This window comes from Balaenoptera ricei, chromosome 11 (genome assembly GCF_028023285.1).
Source record: "Balaenoptera ricei isolate mBalRic1 chromosome 11, mBalRic1.hap2, whole genome shotgun sequence".
NCBI classification, from domain to species: Eukaryota; Metazoa; Chordata; class Mammalia; order Artiodactyla; family Balaenopteridae; genus Balaenoptera; species Balaenoptera ricei.
In genome coordinates, this window is record NC_082649.1 from 98,683,459 (window position 1) to 98,701,439 (window position 17,981).

The 17,981-nt window shown below is 49.0% G+C and overlaps 2 protein-coding genes across 4 annotated transcripts in view; one reads left to right on the forward strand and one right to left on the reverse strand.

Moving 5' to 3' along the window:
* Positions 1-17,981, reverse strand: part of SSUH2 (ssu-2 homolog) — a 240,647-nt gene that overhangs the window by 126,700 nt on the left and 95,966 nt on the right. Inside the window, exon 14 of one of the 2 annotated variants that reach the window (XR_009505948.1) lies at positions 8,325-8,412. The exons of the other annotated variant lie outside the window; for it this stretch is intronic. The gene's annotated coding sequence lies outside the window, so the exon portion shown is untranslated. Of the gene's footprint in view, positions 1-8,324; positions 8,413-17,981 lie in introns of those variants that run through there. 2 annotated transcript variants of the gene reach the window in all.
* Positions 1-17,981, forward strand: part of LMCD1 (LIM and cysteine rich domains 1) — a 58,476-nt gene that overhangs the window by 21,133 nt on the left and 19,362 nt on the right. For both annotated transcript variants that reach the window (XM_059940256.1, XM_059940255.1), the window contains exons 2-3: positions 7,806-7,894; positions 14,863-15,118. In XM_059940256.1, the coding sequence (XP_059796239.1) occupies positions 7,806-7,894; positions 14,863-15,118 (345 nt within the window). The remainder of the gene's footprint in view (positions 1-7,805; positions 7,895-14,862; positions 15,119-17,981) is intronic.

The window sequence follows — 17,981 nt, forward strand, 5'->3', positions numbered from 1 at the left end:
GCAAAGGAGAACATGGTATATTTTATCCCAAACCCAAATTCTCCTAGAGCTGAACCTGTACAAACTATCTTGATGGACAAAACCAAAACAAAACCCAGATGAAACATCATTTCTCACAGGAGTGAAAAGTACTCTTGTTGGGCATTTGTTAACAACTTTCTTTGAGACACCAGACTCTCCTAACATCCTGAGCTAAATCCATCAGACTAACTCTGCCAACCACAGCCAGTCCATGGGATAAATTTCAACACACACGTAACAGGAAAAATAATTGAGTCTTTACCCTAAAATACTAGCAACTCAGCCACTTCTGCAATCCGTTCGTCGCCCACCCAATGTTTTCCTTTTCTGTCACTTGAAATAAGATTGGTCTTTAAAACCAGAAAGAAAAAAGAAACAGTTTTCCATGCACAGAATTCTAAGCACTAGATCAGCAGGGCTCATCTGAATTTGTTTAGTCTGTGCATTTTTATCCTCATTGCACAATTTACGAAAAGAGAGTCTCTTTTCCTAATTGGAGAGATTTCTTCACATCCGTGCTTGTCCAGACAGAGGAAGAGAAATTCCCAAGGAGCAAACGTGGGGGAGAAACAGTAGATTTGGACGTACACACACACACACACACACACACACACACACTCTGCCCCCAGATATGACCTCTAATGTAGATGAGGATGTTGCCCCTGCGTCTGGGACTCGCTGTGGTTTTAGGGGGCACTTTATCCAAACCTGTCTCCGTGGCTGACTTACACGTCATCATAGAGAGCGTGGGTCAGACGGCGCAGGATGGAAATTTGGCAAAGGGGAGAGACTGCCAGCATTCGCTTCTGCACACTCCTGTCTGTTGCTACCATGTTCTGAGCCAGTCCTCTTAAGGCGGAGGGAATAAAAGACAGAACCCGCCAGGGTCTGGGCTACACATCCCAGTCTTTCCTATTTGGGGAAACAGGGTTCTCTTGGCCAAGACCTGAAGCCATAGCCAGGTTGGGCTCCTCCGTCTGGCACGACCCCTCAGCCTCTGCTTTGGCCCCGGGTGGGCAGGGGGAGGACCACCCCTGACCTCAGGCCTGGTAGAGGATCTCAGGATCCGTGAGAGCCCCCGAGGGGCTTCAGGCAGCCAGTGAAATTTAAAGGAAGAGGAAGGGTGTGGTTTCCTTTCTGCCTCGCTGTTAAGAAAGTTACTGCATCTGGCAAGGAAGCCTGTGAGGCAGGCCTGTGCCAGGGCAGATGGGACCAAAATGCAAGGACAATAGCAAAATTCAGGCGGCCTGTAAAAACTCACATTGGGGTGGGGGGTGGTCTGCGAGTGGAGTATGGGAGGGGGAGACATTAAGCCAAGGATCTGAGAGCCTTCAAGCCCACGTTGGACAGCTGAGGGCCCAGTGGTGAGGCCTCGATGTTCCCAAACTTGTCTGCACATTAAAATCCCCTGGGGAACTTCCCCAAATGCCTACAGCCCGTGGTCCATCCCCAGAGACTGGAGCTAAACTGCCCTGGGATTCAGCCTAGGCTTTGGAAGTGCGAGAAGATCCCCAGGTGATGCTAATGGGCAGACAAGTGTGGGAACCACTGATGGAGTCCCTGGCTACTCAAAGTGTGGTCCCCAGACCAGCAGCATTGGCTTCCTCTGGGAGGTCGGGAGTACTATGGAATATCAGGCTCCCCCCAGACTTGCTAGACTAGAATCTGCACACTAGCCAGATCCCAGGTGATCTGTATGCTAATCAGAGTGTCTGATTAACTTGAGAAGCGCTGCTTCACACACACACACACACACACATACACACAGACTAGGTCAAATCCTCCTACTCAAGTACAATCTCATGGCACATGCCTTTTCTCCTTCCTGGCATGGATTGCATTTGTAATTGTATATTTATGTGAGTTATTACAGAAGTCAGTGTACGGGCCCCAAAATATCTAGAAAAGGTTTCTTAACATTGCCTACAGTGCATGGGTTAAATTAAAATGCAAACTTCAGTCAGAGTTTCAGTGAGTGCCAGCTCCCTGGCCTGGTCCTATGCATTCGTGACCAGCAGTCATTTCAGGCTTCCAGGGCAGGGCAGATAAACTAGGTGAAGCCAGGGTCTGGCTTTCTCTCCCATAGGCACTGCCCGTGGTTCTGATTCTCTTTCTCCTCTGGCTGCCACCTCTCCCACTGAAGCCTGTCTGTTGCCTTGAACATCTACACTTTATTTGGCAGAACAGGGTTAATTGGTAGAAATCCTGGAACCAAGGTGATCATGACCTTGTCCTACCCTTGCCCCTAACCCTTCCAGGACCTCCCATCCGTCCAGAAACGCTGCCCACCCCCTTGGACCCAAGTGGTCCGAGGCCCCGAGTCAAGGCTAGGCTCGTGGGAGGCTGTCTGGGGTCTGGAGACGCCCAGTGTGGTAAGAAGTCACAGGATCTAGATTCCAAAGACATGAGTGTGAAATCATGTCCTGAGCAGCGTAGCCTATCAGTTCTGCGAGCTTGTTTTTCTCCTGAGCCAAATGCAAGATATGGACATCCTAGGGTTGTTGTGAAAACCAAGTGAGATAAGGGATGTGAATACACTTTATAAACTCTAAAGTGCTGCACCTGTGGTGGAAAGCGCCACAGAACAGTAGATGAGAGCATAGCAAAGAAGCAACACCTGTGCCTGGTTTCACTTCCGGGCTCCATCACTTACTGGCTGTTGGATCTCGAAGCGGAGGCATAACCTCTCTGGGCCTGTTTCCTCACCTGAAAATGAGGTTACTAGAAGTGCCTCTCTGGTGGGCTCATCAAGAAGCTTAAATTAAATATTATGAAAATGCTTGGTGTACGCCCCGCACCTAAGATGTACTCAATCAATGTTAGCTACAATCATAACCATTAGGAAAGACAAAACAGTTTTGCTTAAAGTTATAATACAAGTAAGGACAGACTAAGGAGACCGCCCTTCCCAGAGGGACTCCAGTCCAGACCATTCTGAAGAGGCAAGGTGCTTGTCCTCTCTCAGACTCACGGGCCGACGTCACCTGTTGACTGGGAATAATGACTACACCTCACAGGGTTGTCACCATTGTTAAGGAAGAGAATGCCTTTGTGAAGTGAAATCACTTCGTGGACTGTCGAGCTGTTTTTATTTTGGGGTTGTTGAGGGTAGTCAGGTAATTTCGGGATCATTTTTCTGTATATGATCTCAGCTCTCTTCTGGACCTTCTCATAACTTCACCCCTCCCCCACCCATCTCCATCGTCTCTACACCTTCTCTCCTGGAACCCCCCGGGGGGAAAAGGGACGTTTTTAAGTGACAAAGCACGTTGACCAGTAACACAGGTATGCTTATAGAGTTTACCTGTAAAAGACAAGTCGGAATGCTTGGCTTGGAAGGGAATTTAGTGTCAGTTCAGAACACCCCAGCTCAGAGAGCAAACCCATGCATAGTCAGGAGGGCATGTGATGGTGTTAAGATACAGTTTTCAAAAGGTAAAAGCATGATTCTTGTGCAACTATAAAATGAAGCTTAGCAAAGATTATATTCAACTCATTATATAATGAAGGAACCAGTAAGCTACTTAGAGCAGTTCAAAAAGCATTTGAAGAGTTAGGGGTTCCTAGGCAATTTAATGTTAGGACAAGATTGATAGGTTAGGTATATAACTAGTTAATGTCCTACAGGACAATCAACCATAACCCTTGGGGTTATCTTTTTCAAAAGGACAAAAACTATTTGTATTGGTATCTCTACTGGACAAAAATCTACACGTTAACATGGAACTTCACCGCGTCTAAGAATAGCAAGAAGTAAATTTCTCTAGATAATCCTTGCAGGGATGGGGTGGGGTGGAGAAAATGTCATATTGCCACCATATGACACTGAAGGATGTGCCACCCACCTTTCTGCCTTCCATCCAAGTTTTGGACTTTTTTTTTTTTTTAAACAATGGTAAATACTTACCTCACTTCACAAACAACCTTTCCATCTTACATGATGCTTACAACAGCCCTATTGAGGCAAAAAAGGGCAGAGAAGACTCATTTCCAGAGGAGAAAACTGAGTCACACGAGGAGAGAGAGAAGCTGGGCTTGGAGGAGAATCCCGTTTTCTAATTCCGAGTCTCATGCTCGTCCTGAAACTCCATCTCACCCTTGCCCTTCTCTGCTCCCCTTCATTTCAGCCCCCCATTGCTCTCGGTGGCATTGTTCCCCTTTCCGATTTCCCTTGGGGTTCACTGAAGGTAAATGCTCGAGGAGGGAGGAGACCCTGCCGCTCCCCACCCTTTGTATCCCAGGGGCTTCTGGGCTCATCCAAGTCCTTTTAAGCCCCCGACACCATTCGGTTCCACAGCCTCAGATGAACCACATCCTACTACCCCGAGCCAAAGAAAATTGTCCAAACGCTTTATCCCCCCCTCGGGAAAAAGGACAGAATGGATGCTGTATTCCAAGAACCCATTTTTTTAAGTGGTTGCTCCTTTAAAGTGCTTGTCTTCTCAGCTACTGTGAGCCACTTTGCCGTCTTTCATCTGAGACGGCATCCACATCAGAGAAACCCACCGTTTACAAACCGGAATATCTCATTTGAAACACCTGTTCTGGTTGATGTTTTCCCCTCGTCGATAAACAGGATGGTCATTTTCTGTGTCGGGGAGAGCTGGGTCTGTCTGCCTCCTTGGTGAATGGCATGTAGTGGACAAATGGCTGTTTATTGTGTTAAACTGTCAGCCAGGAAACCGGCAGCAAGTGCAGCCTGATGGCCCAAATCGGTTTCTTCCTTGCAAGGCCATTTATTTTTCTCACCCACGGACTTCTGTTGCCATGGAAACCGTCCCACTAGCAGGATAGAGGCTCAGCCCAACCCTGCTTCCTGCATCCAGTGAGAGAGGCAACATTTATAATGATGAAACAAAGTAGACAATAAGAAAGTATACGGGGTGTGCAGTTAGAAAAGTAGTTCCTCTGAAGTTGCCTAGAACTCTGCAGCTGGGAAAAAAAGTTTTTTGAGAACATCTGATTCAGAGTATGTTTATATGAGGTATACTGACAACAGCAAACACTCAGTGCATGATAAGTGCATGCTAAGCCCTTTCCGTGCGGCAGCCCATTGAACCCTCTCAGTGACTCCACGGGGCAGGGTGGTTCTTATCGTCCGCATGACACAGATGAAGAAACAGCCTCCACGATGCAGGCACTGGCCCAAGTCCAGCAGAAGAAAGGGACAAAACTGGGACGAAAATCCAGACCTCTGACCCCGAAGCCCGGACCTCTTGACTTGAAACAGCTGCCTTCTCTCTATCTCTCTTCTTGCCTCTGTCACAAGCTAGCTCTTGAAAGGCGCTGGACGCCCCTGTCTATCCAGCGTCCACCATTTTCATTTGATCATATAATCCTTCCCACCTCCGCCATAAGCCACTTTGTAAGAGCCCACAGAACGAGGATTCCACGCAACGGGATATGGGCCACCCCGATCCAAGCCAGTTTTCTCATTTCCCAGAGGACCACCTTGGGCTGGGCAGGGAAACGACTCGCCTCTAGCTGCACAGCTAATAAATGTCAGAATTGACACCATAGGGCCAGCCCCCCGACCCACGGGCCCGAGCTCGGCTGTACTGGGCTGCCTTGCATCTAGACCAAACCCTGAGCCAGCAGTTCAGCTCTCCCGGCCAAGCATCAGGGCTAATCCCCTTGTAGGATGGCTGTTAAATCCGACAGTCGTTAGAACAACAGTGCTCCAGTGGGCGGGGTAGTATGCCACTTAGGAAATTCTCCCACGTAGCTCTTCTGTTTCAGGCTTTGCTGCCTCCGGGTAAAGCTAAAACCATCCAGTGATGAAGCCTGATTCATAAAACATACACCTCCCCGCAAAACTTCAAATCACTTAAACATGAAGTGTTATGGGATCACTGTATTTCAGCTAGTAGAATCCAGCGTGTCAGGAACAAGAGGCAAGGTTTTCTATGCCAACAGCTTCAGGGAGCAAAGTTCCGCCCACGGATGAAAGTTCCCCAGCTCAGACCACGAGACAGTGGTGAGCATCGTCTTGGTTTTCCATTTTAACATGAATCTAGCACTGAATAGGCACAAGTATAAACATGCATCCCTTCAAATATGTGCCACATGGCTCTTACTCCCAAGGCTGTGAAGGTGTATTAGACAGAACAGCGAAGTGTCTGAGGACGTGGTATAAACAACAGTCAGCAAGCAGGAGGTGTGGAGCTGGGTATTATCGTGGGAAGACTTGGGCGGGAGAAGAGAAATATTGTGAAGGATAACTGTTTCTTCCTATGTCCTTCTTTGAATTCTGACACTAGCAATGAGGACGGCCTCACGACTTGTCTTCTCCCCACTTACAAGCAGAGAGGGTAGAGGTGTCATGCCCCACAGAGCATGCTCAGATTGTGACACCCTACCCATCGAGCCCTTTTGTACCCTTCTGCCCTTGCATACCTCCTCCTTCTGCTAGGACCTCCTTCTCCTCCCTTTCTGCCTGCTCACCTTGCACAGCCCCAATCCTGAGTCACCGCCTCTGAGAAGCCTCTCTGGAATTCCCATTCGGGTTAACACCTTCCTCTGTGCTCCTAAAGTCTGTGTGCAAGATAATAGCAGCTACCATTTGTAGTGGCTAAGGTGGCTGGGCACATTACATGCATTATCTCTGTACCCATTTGACAGGTAAGGAAACTGAGGCTCAGTTTGTCCAAGGCCACACGGCTGTTAAGTCACGAAGCTGGGTTTGGAATCCAGGTCTCTCAGGCTCCGAAGTCCATGTCTTTCTACTACACAACAGGCAGCTGTCCTGGCCTCAAACTAATCCCTTCCCAGGAAAGGGGATAAGTATGTGTTTCTCCATCTCCCCCTAGACTGTGCATTCCTCTAGGGCACCACGAGTCTTACCATGTATCCCTGTGCCTGGCACATAGCAGATGCTAAATAAATGGTTAAATGAATCAATAGTTTGTTGAATGAGAAGCTTATCCCTTTATCTCACAAGTTGATGGAACACTGCTTCTGATAAATTCCTGGTACATGTGGTTCCCATCCCAAGTCAGCACCCACCCCCAGTGGACAGTCAGGTCAATTTCTCAGCTGGCAGATCCATAGACTAACCCACTGCTTCTCCAAGTTTCACGTCATGTGAATCTCCTGGGAACTGTGTTAAAGTGCAGATTCTAATTCAAAAGGGCTGGGACCCTCATGGGTGGGGGTGTTTCCTGCAGGCTTCTGGTGATGCTGCTGGTTTGAAGACCCCATTTGAGAGCCAGCTGGGTCTAAATACATCAGCCAGCAGCAGCCAATGCACTTTGGTTACCTTTGGCTGGCAACGAACAATAAAACCTGTCTCATGCGTTGCCCTCCTTCCAAAAGACGACCAGATTTCAAATGCTCCTGATTTTCCATGATTTAGCAAAATATTTAAGTTATGCTTTGAGCTATAAACATTTGGCAGCATGAACCTTTGTTTGTGCCTGTAGCTTTGGTTTAATCACACCCTATCAATAAATCACAAATAAATGAGAGAGAGGAGGCACTCACTGGAAGATTCCATTCCAGTGACAAGTGGATCAGGGGAGTGGGTGAGGGTGGGGGAAGGCACGGATGAGCCCCAGGGCATTTTTACTGGGAAAGTTCCACCCTTCCACACTTGCCTACCCCATGGCCACTTTCCCGACTGCGCTCCTCCATTCCTGGTAAACAGTAAAGTGATGGCTTATTCATCTCGAGACCTTTGAACCCCACACAATCGCTTTGCTGGCGTGCCAAGTCTTTAGAGGTCAAGCATCCCCGGTCCAAGACGTTTGGAAGGAAAACACCCTCTTTTCTGTCTCCTTTTCCAGATGTCCCTGGGCCAGCAGCAGTCAGCAAGAGGTGTGCCTTGTCTGAGATGCAAGGGGACGTGTTCGGGCTTCGAGCCACATTCATGGAGGTAACGGAGTTTGTCAGGAGAGGCTCTGCCTGCCTTCAGTTCTTGGCTGTCCTTTCTGGGAACCCTGGTCATTCTCTGCTGGGACGGCTTAGGATGCATGTGTTGTTGGTGGACTGGCTCTGGGGTGAATGCCTTCTTGCTTGGCTTAATTCAGAAATGACAGGAAAGCCCTTGAGGAGCCAAGATGAAGAAGGCGTTCAGGGCTTTATAAACCATTTCCAGGTGGAGGCGGCCACGCTCAGCCCGGCAGGGTGCTCTGGGAAGCGGTGGACAGTTGTTAGCTGGTGCCTGGTCCACGCCGGGCAGACCCGTCTGTCCTGGGGTTTGGTGTGTGGGCTTCATCTCTCCCCCCCGCCCCGGGGTTCTGACCGAAGAGCGCCCCTGGGACAGAAATAACAGTCACTGTAGTCCACAGTACTTAAAAACCAGGACCTGGTATTCACATCCAGGCAGGAGGGCTGTGCGATCCTGCTGCACTTGGACTCCCGGCGCTGTTCTTCTTTTTTTCATCGAGGACTCTGAAAACGAGAGGTAGGGCTGCCTCTCTGCACAGTCCCCGGGCACTATTCACATCACCATCTGTGTGGATCGTATGCCCTGGAGGTGTGCAGGGCACAGCCTATGGGACCGTCCCTGCAGCCCTGGGAGAGAGAGGCTAAGCCCCGTAGGGCACGAGAGCTAAAAAGGAGCTTTTGTCTCCACTGCCAGAGGGTTGCCTTGGGCACTCAGCGGAAGAACAAAACTGGGGAGATGTTTGTCTCAGAGAAGTTGATTTCCACTGTGAGATAGCAGTTACAAAAAATACTTATTGAGCTGAGCTAAATCTTTTCTACTTAAATGCTAAAATATCCCTAAGCAGGAGGTATTAGTATGTCCACTTTACAGATCACGAAACTGAGGGTGGGTAATGGGGGAACGGCTACCAGAGGGCAGAATTCGGACTCAGGTCTGTATGAAGCCCCATCCCATGCTGTCAACCATTCTGCATGCAGTACTGTGGTCCAAGCACAAGATTGTTCCTTGACGCTATTCCCAGGCAGTCCCCACTTCAGACGAGCTCATATGGTCTTCTGGACGCCAGGGACCGTCAAGGTCATCCAATCCCAACACCCGTCCCCTGCACAGATTCCTCCCACAGCTAGGATGTCCTTCCAGGACGAAGAGCTCCCCACGCATCTATTTTGGCCACTTGAGCTCTTTCTGGCCTTGAAAAGAGTCCGCCTCCCTATCATTTCACCCCGTTGGTCCTGAATCTGCCACCAGGGTGTCAGAGAACAAGGCTGGCCCCTCATCAGCTCTCTGAAGACAAGCGAGGATGCCTCCCTCAAGAGTTCTTGGAGCCGAGGGATAATGTTCCCTAATGCACACATGGCGTCAGTGCAGTAATGTTTCCATTCTCTCAAGGACCACAGTCCCGCGCTGTTATCTGGCATCTGAAAATGGGTGTTTGATATATTTTGTCTGGTTTCCTAGTTGTTTATGGCAGGAGGGCAATTCTGGACACTGTTCCTCTCGGCTAGGAGCAGAAACCTCTCAGCATTGTTTTTATCCCATTTCCTCATCATCCTACAAGTTCTTTGAATGTCAAGTGAACTTGTCCTTGAGAAACACAGACTGCAGCTTTTAGGTCCTGCCTATCCAGTGTCACCTTGGAACAACCTTAATAGGGACCCAAATTTGAGGCTTCGTGGAGCAGTGAGATCGCAGAACCTTAGCAGGGAAACCGTGTCAAACCGTTTTTATGCTTCCGTTCTCGTGTTCTCAATAGTTTGAAAGATATTTAAAGGATCAGAGTGGCAGCCAGTCTGGTTTCATGGGAAAGTTTCCTAACTAATAATCACAGGACAGAATTCATGTGCTGACTCTGCTTGAATAAGACAGACACTTCCCTTCTCTAAGCCTCAGATTTCCCATCTGAAAAATGGGAAGGTTGGAGCTGGTGGACCCTAGGATCCCCTTGCAGCTTTACAATTCCATAGTTTCAGGCAGATTGTCTGGAACCCAATTACAGATTCACGTGGTTAGTAGAATTCGAATGGTCTTCATATTCGCAGCACAGAATAAGTAGAATTACTTAGAGAGGAGGGTACAGAGTGGAGACAAGAGCAGACTTTCAGAACAAACATATCATGGAAATGTCAGGGGAGGTCCCCCCAGCAGCCTTCAGCATCCCGCTTTCCAAATGGCCATGCCAGACTCCCTGCCCGCAGGGGCCAACCTCACAGGAGGCTGAGCTGCCATAAGGGCGGAGGGAAGCGGGCCTCCAGAAGGCCAAGCTTTTCAGAGAGAGCCCAGGGCAAGGCTTCTTCCTGCACGCAGAGATTCATCATCATCATCATCAGCGGCATCATTCTAATAGCTTTATTTATTTATTTTTTTTTAAATTTTATTTATTTATTTATTTATTTATTTTTGGCTGTGTTGGGTCTTCGGTTCTGTGCGAGGGCTTTCTCTAGTTGTGACAAGCGGGGGCCACTCTTCATTGCGGTGCACGGGCCTCTCACTGTCGCGGCCTCTCCCGTTGCGGAGCACAGGCTCCAGACGCGCAGGCTCAGTAGTTGTGGCTCACGGGCTCAGCTGCTCCGCGGCATGTGGGACCCTCCCAGACCAGGGCTCGAACCCATGTCCCCTGCACTGGCAGGCAGACTCTCAACCACTGCGCCACCAGGGAAGCCCAATAGCTTTATTTTTTAAAGGCACACCAATTTCAGTGAGTAGAGGGAAAAAACCTGATCTGAGGGAAGCAAGGGACATACTATGAAAAATGGAAGGGAGACCACTGGCTCTGCAAATTACAAAATTTTACATCCTTTGGGGGTCTCTCCGGATAGATTCCCCCAATCTCCTCATCGCGGCACCCCTTTGACGTTATTTCTGCTCCTCTCACCAGGGTCAGGATCTTCACAGGTGGCTGTGCAGTAACCCAATAGCTGGGCTTCCTGTGCTTTTGGAGTGACAACCTACAGAAAGTCAGCCCGAGGTGCCTCAGTTCCTGAAAGGGACATACTCATGCCTCTCGCGCTTTGGGGTGCATGAGAATCCCCTCTGGAACAGGGTCGCTAGTGCCCGGGCCCAGATCCCACTCCAGACGCGTGCATCTAACTGGCGGAGGCCAAGCGGGGCATCCCCAAGTTATCACAGCTCCCCCAGGTGATGTGGGTGTGCAGCAAAGCTTGAAAACTCATCAACTAGATCAGGGGTCAGCAAACTTTCTTTAAAGAGCCAGATAGTAATCGTTTTCGGCTTCACAAGCCACGTGGCCTCTGTCACAACTATTCAACTTGGCCCTTGGAGCAGGAAATCATCCACAGACAATACGTAAATGAATGAATGTGACTGTGTTCTAATAAATCTTTATTTAGGGACACTGAAATTCAAATTTCTCATCATTTTCATGTGTCCCAAAAGAGTAACCTTCTTTTGAATTTTCTTCAACCATGTAAAAACTATTCTTAGTTCACAGGCCATATAAAAAGGGGTGATGGACTGGATTCTGCCAGTGGGCTGTAGTTTGCCAACCCCTGATATAGACCAACCCTCTCATTTTACAGATAAGAAACTTGCCAGGGGTCTGTGGTGGGCTAGTGTTCAGGCTGGGATTAGATCCCAAGGCCATGCCATTTCCGTAATTCCAGGTTGCCTATGACAGATTGCAGAAATGGCCGTTGTGACACCATTGAGGATCTTTCCAGACGTGTCTGTGTCCCCTGCAATCTGGGTGCCTGGAAAGAGCGGGGTGGGACCAAGGGGGTGTCCTCCTCATCTGTAAAGTCTCAGAAACGTGTCTGGTGACATGAAGAGCATGAAGAAAGGAAAAATAATGTGGACACAATCTCAAAGAACATCTATTTGTCAGCATTTTCCATTTCAAAGCGTTCTGCATTCCCAGCGCCTCGCACAGCACCCTGAGCGTCTACATGAACCAACAGAGCAAAGGGCAGCTTCCTCCCCCACTTCCACGTGTGGAAGGTTTGGGGACGTCAGAGGACCCGGTGGGACACTGGGCTTTCCTTCACTTCCTTCCTCGTCCTCCTCTCTCCGCTTCCTGCTCTGCAGCTGCCCCCCTCACCCCGCCCCATAAACCAAAAGTGCCCTCACCTGTCTTCTTAAAGAATCAGTTTCCTGGACTTCCTTGGTGGCGCAGTGGTTAAGAATCCGCCTGCCAATGCAGGGAACACGGGTTCGAGCCCTGGTCCCGGAAGATCCCACATGCCATGGAGCAACGAAGCCCGTGCGCCACAACTACTGAGCCTGTGCGCTAGAGCCCGCGAGCCACAACTACTGAGCCCACGTGCCACAACTACTGAAGCCCGCGTGCCTAGAGCCCGTGCTCCGCAACAAGAGAAGCAACCACAGTGAGAAGCCCCCGCACCGCAACGAAGAGTAGCCCTTGCTCACCGCAACTAGAGAAAGCCCATGCACAGCAACAAAGACCCAAAACAGCCAAAAATAAAAATAAATAAATAAATTAAAAAAAAAAAAAAAAAAAGAATCAGTTTCCTCCATGACTGGCTCATAAAGAATATTATTGGGTCATGAATAAAATGCCCCAGTTCCATAAAACAAGCAACCCTTTCTCATGAGAACGAAAAGAAAAGCCTTCTTGCATTTGCCCTGTACCGTCTTTAGGGTCCTATTCATCTTTAGAGATGATTTCTCTGGAATTATCATGGAGATCTGAGATTTTAACATGTCTCAAATGGCAGCCCACTGAATGTGAACTTGGAGTGGAAGCTTCTCCTCAAATAACGCTGGAAATGCTGCCTTCTCTTCCCCTTAATGTCACACTGCACACCCGTGCGTTAAAAACAAGAAGCAGCCTTGCACTGAAGAAATGTGTTTAACCTTCTGTAGCCTGCTGACCTCCATCACCGCTGAGCCCTTTCCCTGGGCCACATCCTGACCTCCTGGGGGAACTGGTCCAGGCAGCAGAACCCCCCCAGAGCATATGCGACTCCCACGTGGCCCAACCTGATTCTACCTTGTGTTATGGTTTCCACCTGATTTCCTCTCCCTCTCCCATCCCAACTGCAGTCTCCTTGAAGGTTGTGATGGGGCCTCCTTCTCTTCATATTAGACTAGGATTTCTCAACCTCAGCACTACTGACATTTGGGACTGGATAGTTCTTTGCTGTGGAGGGAGCTGTCCTGTGTACTGTAGGATGTTTAGCAGCACCCTTGGCCTCTACGCTATAGACGTCATAGCACCCCACTGGGACTATCAAAAGTGTCTCCATACCAGCCTTAAAAAAGAACAAAATAATGCCATTTGCAGCAACACGGATGGACCTAGAGATTGTCATACTGAGTGAAGTAAGTCAGACACAGGAAGACAAATATTATATGATATTGCTTATATGTGGAATCTAAACAAAGGGTACAAATGAACATACTTACAAAACAGAAGTAGAGTCGTGGATGTAGAAAACAATCTTATGGTTACCAGGGTATAGGGGGTGGAGGGATAAATCGGGAGACTGTGATTGACATATACACACTACTATATATAATATACACACTACTATATATAAAATAGACAACTAATAAGAACCTGCTGTATAGCACAGGGAACTCTACTCCATACTCTGTAATGGCCTATATGGAAAAAGAATCTAAAAAAAAAAAAAAAGTGGAATATGTATATGTATAACTGATTCACTTTGCTTTACAGCAGAAACTAACACAACATTGTAAATCAACTATGCTCCAATAAAAATTTTTTTTAAAAAAAGTGTCTCCAGACACTGTCAAATGTCCCCTGGGGACAGTTCTGACCTTGGTTGGGAACCACTGATGTAGACCATCAGGGCATGCGTCTGGTAGCCCCACAGTCAAAATTTGTGCTAAATGATTAAATGCATCAATCTCCTGAGTTTAGAAGAGAAAAGAAGGGTTCCTCCAGGCAGGCCTGGCTGTGAAGCGCTCATGCAACTGCCCTGACATGTCCCTGGCTTAGGCCTGCCCCATCCCGCGGTAGGTCTCGATGTAGCTCACTTGACCTAACAAGCTCTAAATCACGTGTGTTCCAGCATCTGAGACGCAGCACGCCTAAGGGGACACGGCCAGGAAGGGAGGGGAGCAGTTTTCCTCTCACACTAGGGAACCCTCTGGATATCTAAACCTTAACAGCAGGACACAAAGCAGCCAACTGCTTTTGTTTTTAATTGTCAGAGGGAAGTGTCAGCCTTCAAGTCACTGTGAAGCTTCCCCAGGATGCTTTTTCTTTTCCCAGCCCCAGGACAAAGGCTTGGCAAGGGACATCAATCTCTCCAGCCCGAGGGGTTTCCGAAACTCATTCCCTTCCCCCCAGGTCCTGTCCACCCGTTTCTTGAAGAAAATTTCCAGCTGTATTTTAACTTCAGGATGAGTGCTAAAGAGTTTACAAGCTGCTGAAGCTCTGAGGCTCATGAATCTTGGGAGACAATTTCATTAATTTTTTAGATCAGGGATCAGTAGACTTTTTTTTATAAAGGGCCAGATAGTAGATATTTTAGGGTCGGTGGGCCACGTGATCTCTGCTGCAATTACTTATCTGCTGTTGCTGCCCAAATGCCGCCCAAAGACAATATGTAAATGAATGGGCATTGCTGTGTTCCAATAAAACTTTATTTACAGAAGCAAGTTGTGGGCCGGGTGTAGCCCACAGGCTGTGAAGACTCCTGCTGTAGAACATCTCCAGTGATGAACCAGCCTTTGCCACCCCAATGACCAAGAGGAAGAATGTGCTGCTCTTTTTACCCACGAAAGTCATACCCACATTCCCCACAGATAGACATACTGATAGGAAGACGTGAGTTTCTGATCTCAAAGGCCTTTTGGTCTCCGGTTACCATTTGTCTGCTGCTAACCTTTTCAAGTTACTAAAGTTAAACTTTGAGCTTGCTTTCCAAAGTGTAGGTGCTGCCAGCGGGAGATTCTGCCTCTCTTTTCTGGAGGTTGATCTCACTTGTCCCCATCCCGCCCCCCAGGAAAATGTGCAAGTCATGCAAATGCAGTCAAGAGGACCACTGCCTGAGCTCGGACCTGGAAGACGATCGGAAAATTGGCCGCTTGCTGATGGACTCCAAGTATTCCACCCTCACGGCCCGAGTGAAAGGCGGGGACGGCATCCGGATTTACAAGAGGAACCGAATGATCATGACCAACCCCATTGCCACCGGGAAAGATCCCACCTTTGACACCATCACCTATGAGTGGGCTCCCCCTGGAGTCACCCAGAAACTGGTAAGAGAGCTTCCTGCAACCAAGTGGTTGTTTCCCTACCCTTGTAAATAGGAGCCATGCCATAGGTTCCTGGATGTCAAAGACAAGGTGAGAAGAGGGCAAGGTTGCAAAAATGGTAGGAAAATAGCTATGGTTTCGAACCTGCTCCTGCCTCACTCTGTGATCTTGAAGTGAAAACTGTCTTGGCCTCAGTTTTCCTCATCCATGAAATGGGTAGAGGTGTTCATGTGAATTTTAAGGGGCCCTTCCAGCTCTAGTACAGGGTTACTCATGGTTCCCTTTAGGTTCCCCACTTCTGAACAGAGGATGGTTTATTGTTCAGAACTCTCAGAGTGCTCATGTTCATCCATAAGTTCTTCATTTTCCCTCAAAGTGGCCTGGGATGTGCCCTTTGCAAGTCTTGGGGAGAGCACAGGAACACTTCTCTCTTCTCCCTAATTCCTGGGCTTAGAAGAGAGAAGTAAATTGGCTTTACACAACCCTAGGGAAGAGGCACCCAGAGAAGGACAAGGCCCAGAGAGAGCAGGTGACTTGCCCAAGGTCACGCCATGGCTGCCCACTAAAAGGACCCAAGAAAAGTCCCCATGCACAGGCCTCACCCCAGACCATTAAATCGGACGCTCCAGATTGCAGGATCAGAATTATCAGACACGAGTATTTAAACGAAGCCCCAGGTAATACCCCATGTGGGCCCCCTTCAAGACCCAGAGCAGCGGACCAGTGCCCCTCAGATTTCCACAAGCGTATAAACCATCTGGAGAGCTCGCAGAAACACATCGAGTAGGCTCAGGGCCATTCTGAGAATCTGCAGTCCCGCCAAGCTCCCAGGTCATGCCGGTGCTGCCGGCTCCCAGAGCACACCTGGAGTAGCAAGGACCCAGGTGATTTCTACAGGTTAGTGAGATTAAAAAAAACCTACAGTGTTAGAGATGCAAGCCTGACGTTGAATTCCATCTCTCCTGGGAGAAAAGGAGAGCCTTTCGAGACCCGTGTGTCCCTGTCCCTGCAGGCTCCCCCCACAGCTCCTGCTACGCCCCCTCACTGAGTACCTTGCATGGCAATGACCTTCCACCTTCCTGCCCTGGACCACTCTACGGCAGGCCTGGGCTGTCTAGGCTCTTGCCCTCCTCGGGGCCTTTGCACATGCTGTTCCCTCTCCTTGAAACATCCTTTCCCGGCTCTCTGCATGGCTGGCTTCTTCTGCCAGTCATATCTCAGACAGGCCGTCCCTCACTACACGATCTGTGGAAGATGTCACCCACCCCCCTACTACATTTCTTCTCTCTCCCAGTTCTCCATGGTTTCTTTAGAAGCTCTTATTTCGAGCTGTCATTGGCTCACGCGTGTCTGTGCTTCGTCATCACCTCTCCCCTACACTGGAGTGAAGCAAGGCCCACGAGAGCACGCGCGTGCCTGTCCTGTGTACTGTCTCGTCCCTCGCCTTACACTGCACAGGGCACGCAGCCGGCTTGAGGCGTATTTGTGCCATGTCGCCTCCCAGCCAGGGACACTCCACGTGTGGTCTGTGGGCTGGCACTGCCCCACAGAATCCTTGTGACTGGTCCACAATCGGAAGCACGGAAATTGAGAATAAATGTTGGGGAAATTCTGTGGCACTTGACATCCAAGTTCATGATGGCTGGCAGAGCTCCTGCGTGGTCAGCCTCACGTGGAAACCTCATGTGGCCTGAGCTACATTCTCATCACATGCACTGAGCCCACAAATCATCCTGCAATCCGTGGAAAAAACACCAAACAAACCTTGATCCTTCACCATAGAAGGTTCGAGCAGCACAGTGCTAAGCTGGAGCTTAAGAGGGGAAAAAAAGTCCCTTCTAGATAAAGTGAAGAGAGGCAAAGTTTTTTTTTTTCTTTTTTTTTTTTAAAGCTTTGCTTTTCGAGACGCATATTTTAAAAGAACACTTCAGCCTGCATGAACTTGGCCACCCTGTGAGGTGAGGGTTAGTTTACGTGTGAGGAAACACAGAATGCTGAACTGGACTTCGACAGCCCCAGTGGGTAGCCAGGGGCAGGTCGGGGGCCACGGAATAGCAGCAGTGCCAGGTGGTTCCGAACGCGGGTCTGCCCTCCAGCACCCGGGCCTGGGTGAGCCATCAGTGGGTCTCCAAGATGTCAGTGGAAGCTAAAGCAAGCAGCTCATAAAAGAGCCAGCTGTGGGCGTCAGGAACTGACTGGTGAAAACCCCAAACGCTTCAGCCCCAGACTAATCAGAGGAAGGCATCGTCGGGCCGTGATTAATGCCGGCTCATAAAACCGCATGGGATAAAGGCCCCTCTGTCTGCCCTGCGTCTGGCCTGCCCGAGCAAATCGCATTTCTGAGACTGGACGACTCCCTTCCCACTCACCCTTCCGACTTTTTTTTTAATTACCAAGTGATCGGGGCTGATTATATTTTGGAAATGGGACTGCATCTTTCTGTCACCCTTCCCAACCAGAACAAAAGCCAGAGAAATGCTTAAGCCTTCAAAGACTAAAGTCACCATAAACCTAATTGCTAGTATGTATTGAGTACTTACTATGAGCCAGGCCCTACGCTAAGAGCTACACACGCACAATCGCATCTGATTTTCCAACACCGTTAGGGCTGTACTATTATCACCCTCATCTACAGAAGAAGAAACTGAGGCTCAGAGAGGTGAATGGGTCTTTGAAAGCTAGCCGGGAATGTGGGGGGAGGCGAGACGGAGAAGATGAAGGGAACCAGCATCCATGGAGTATTTGTATATGAAAGATATCAACACCTCACCACTCCGTGTGCGCTGGGTGCATTCCTGCCCCCATTTTACAGGAGAGCAAACAGAAGCTGGTGACAAGCGCATGCAGTGCTGGCATTCACCCATAC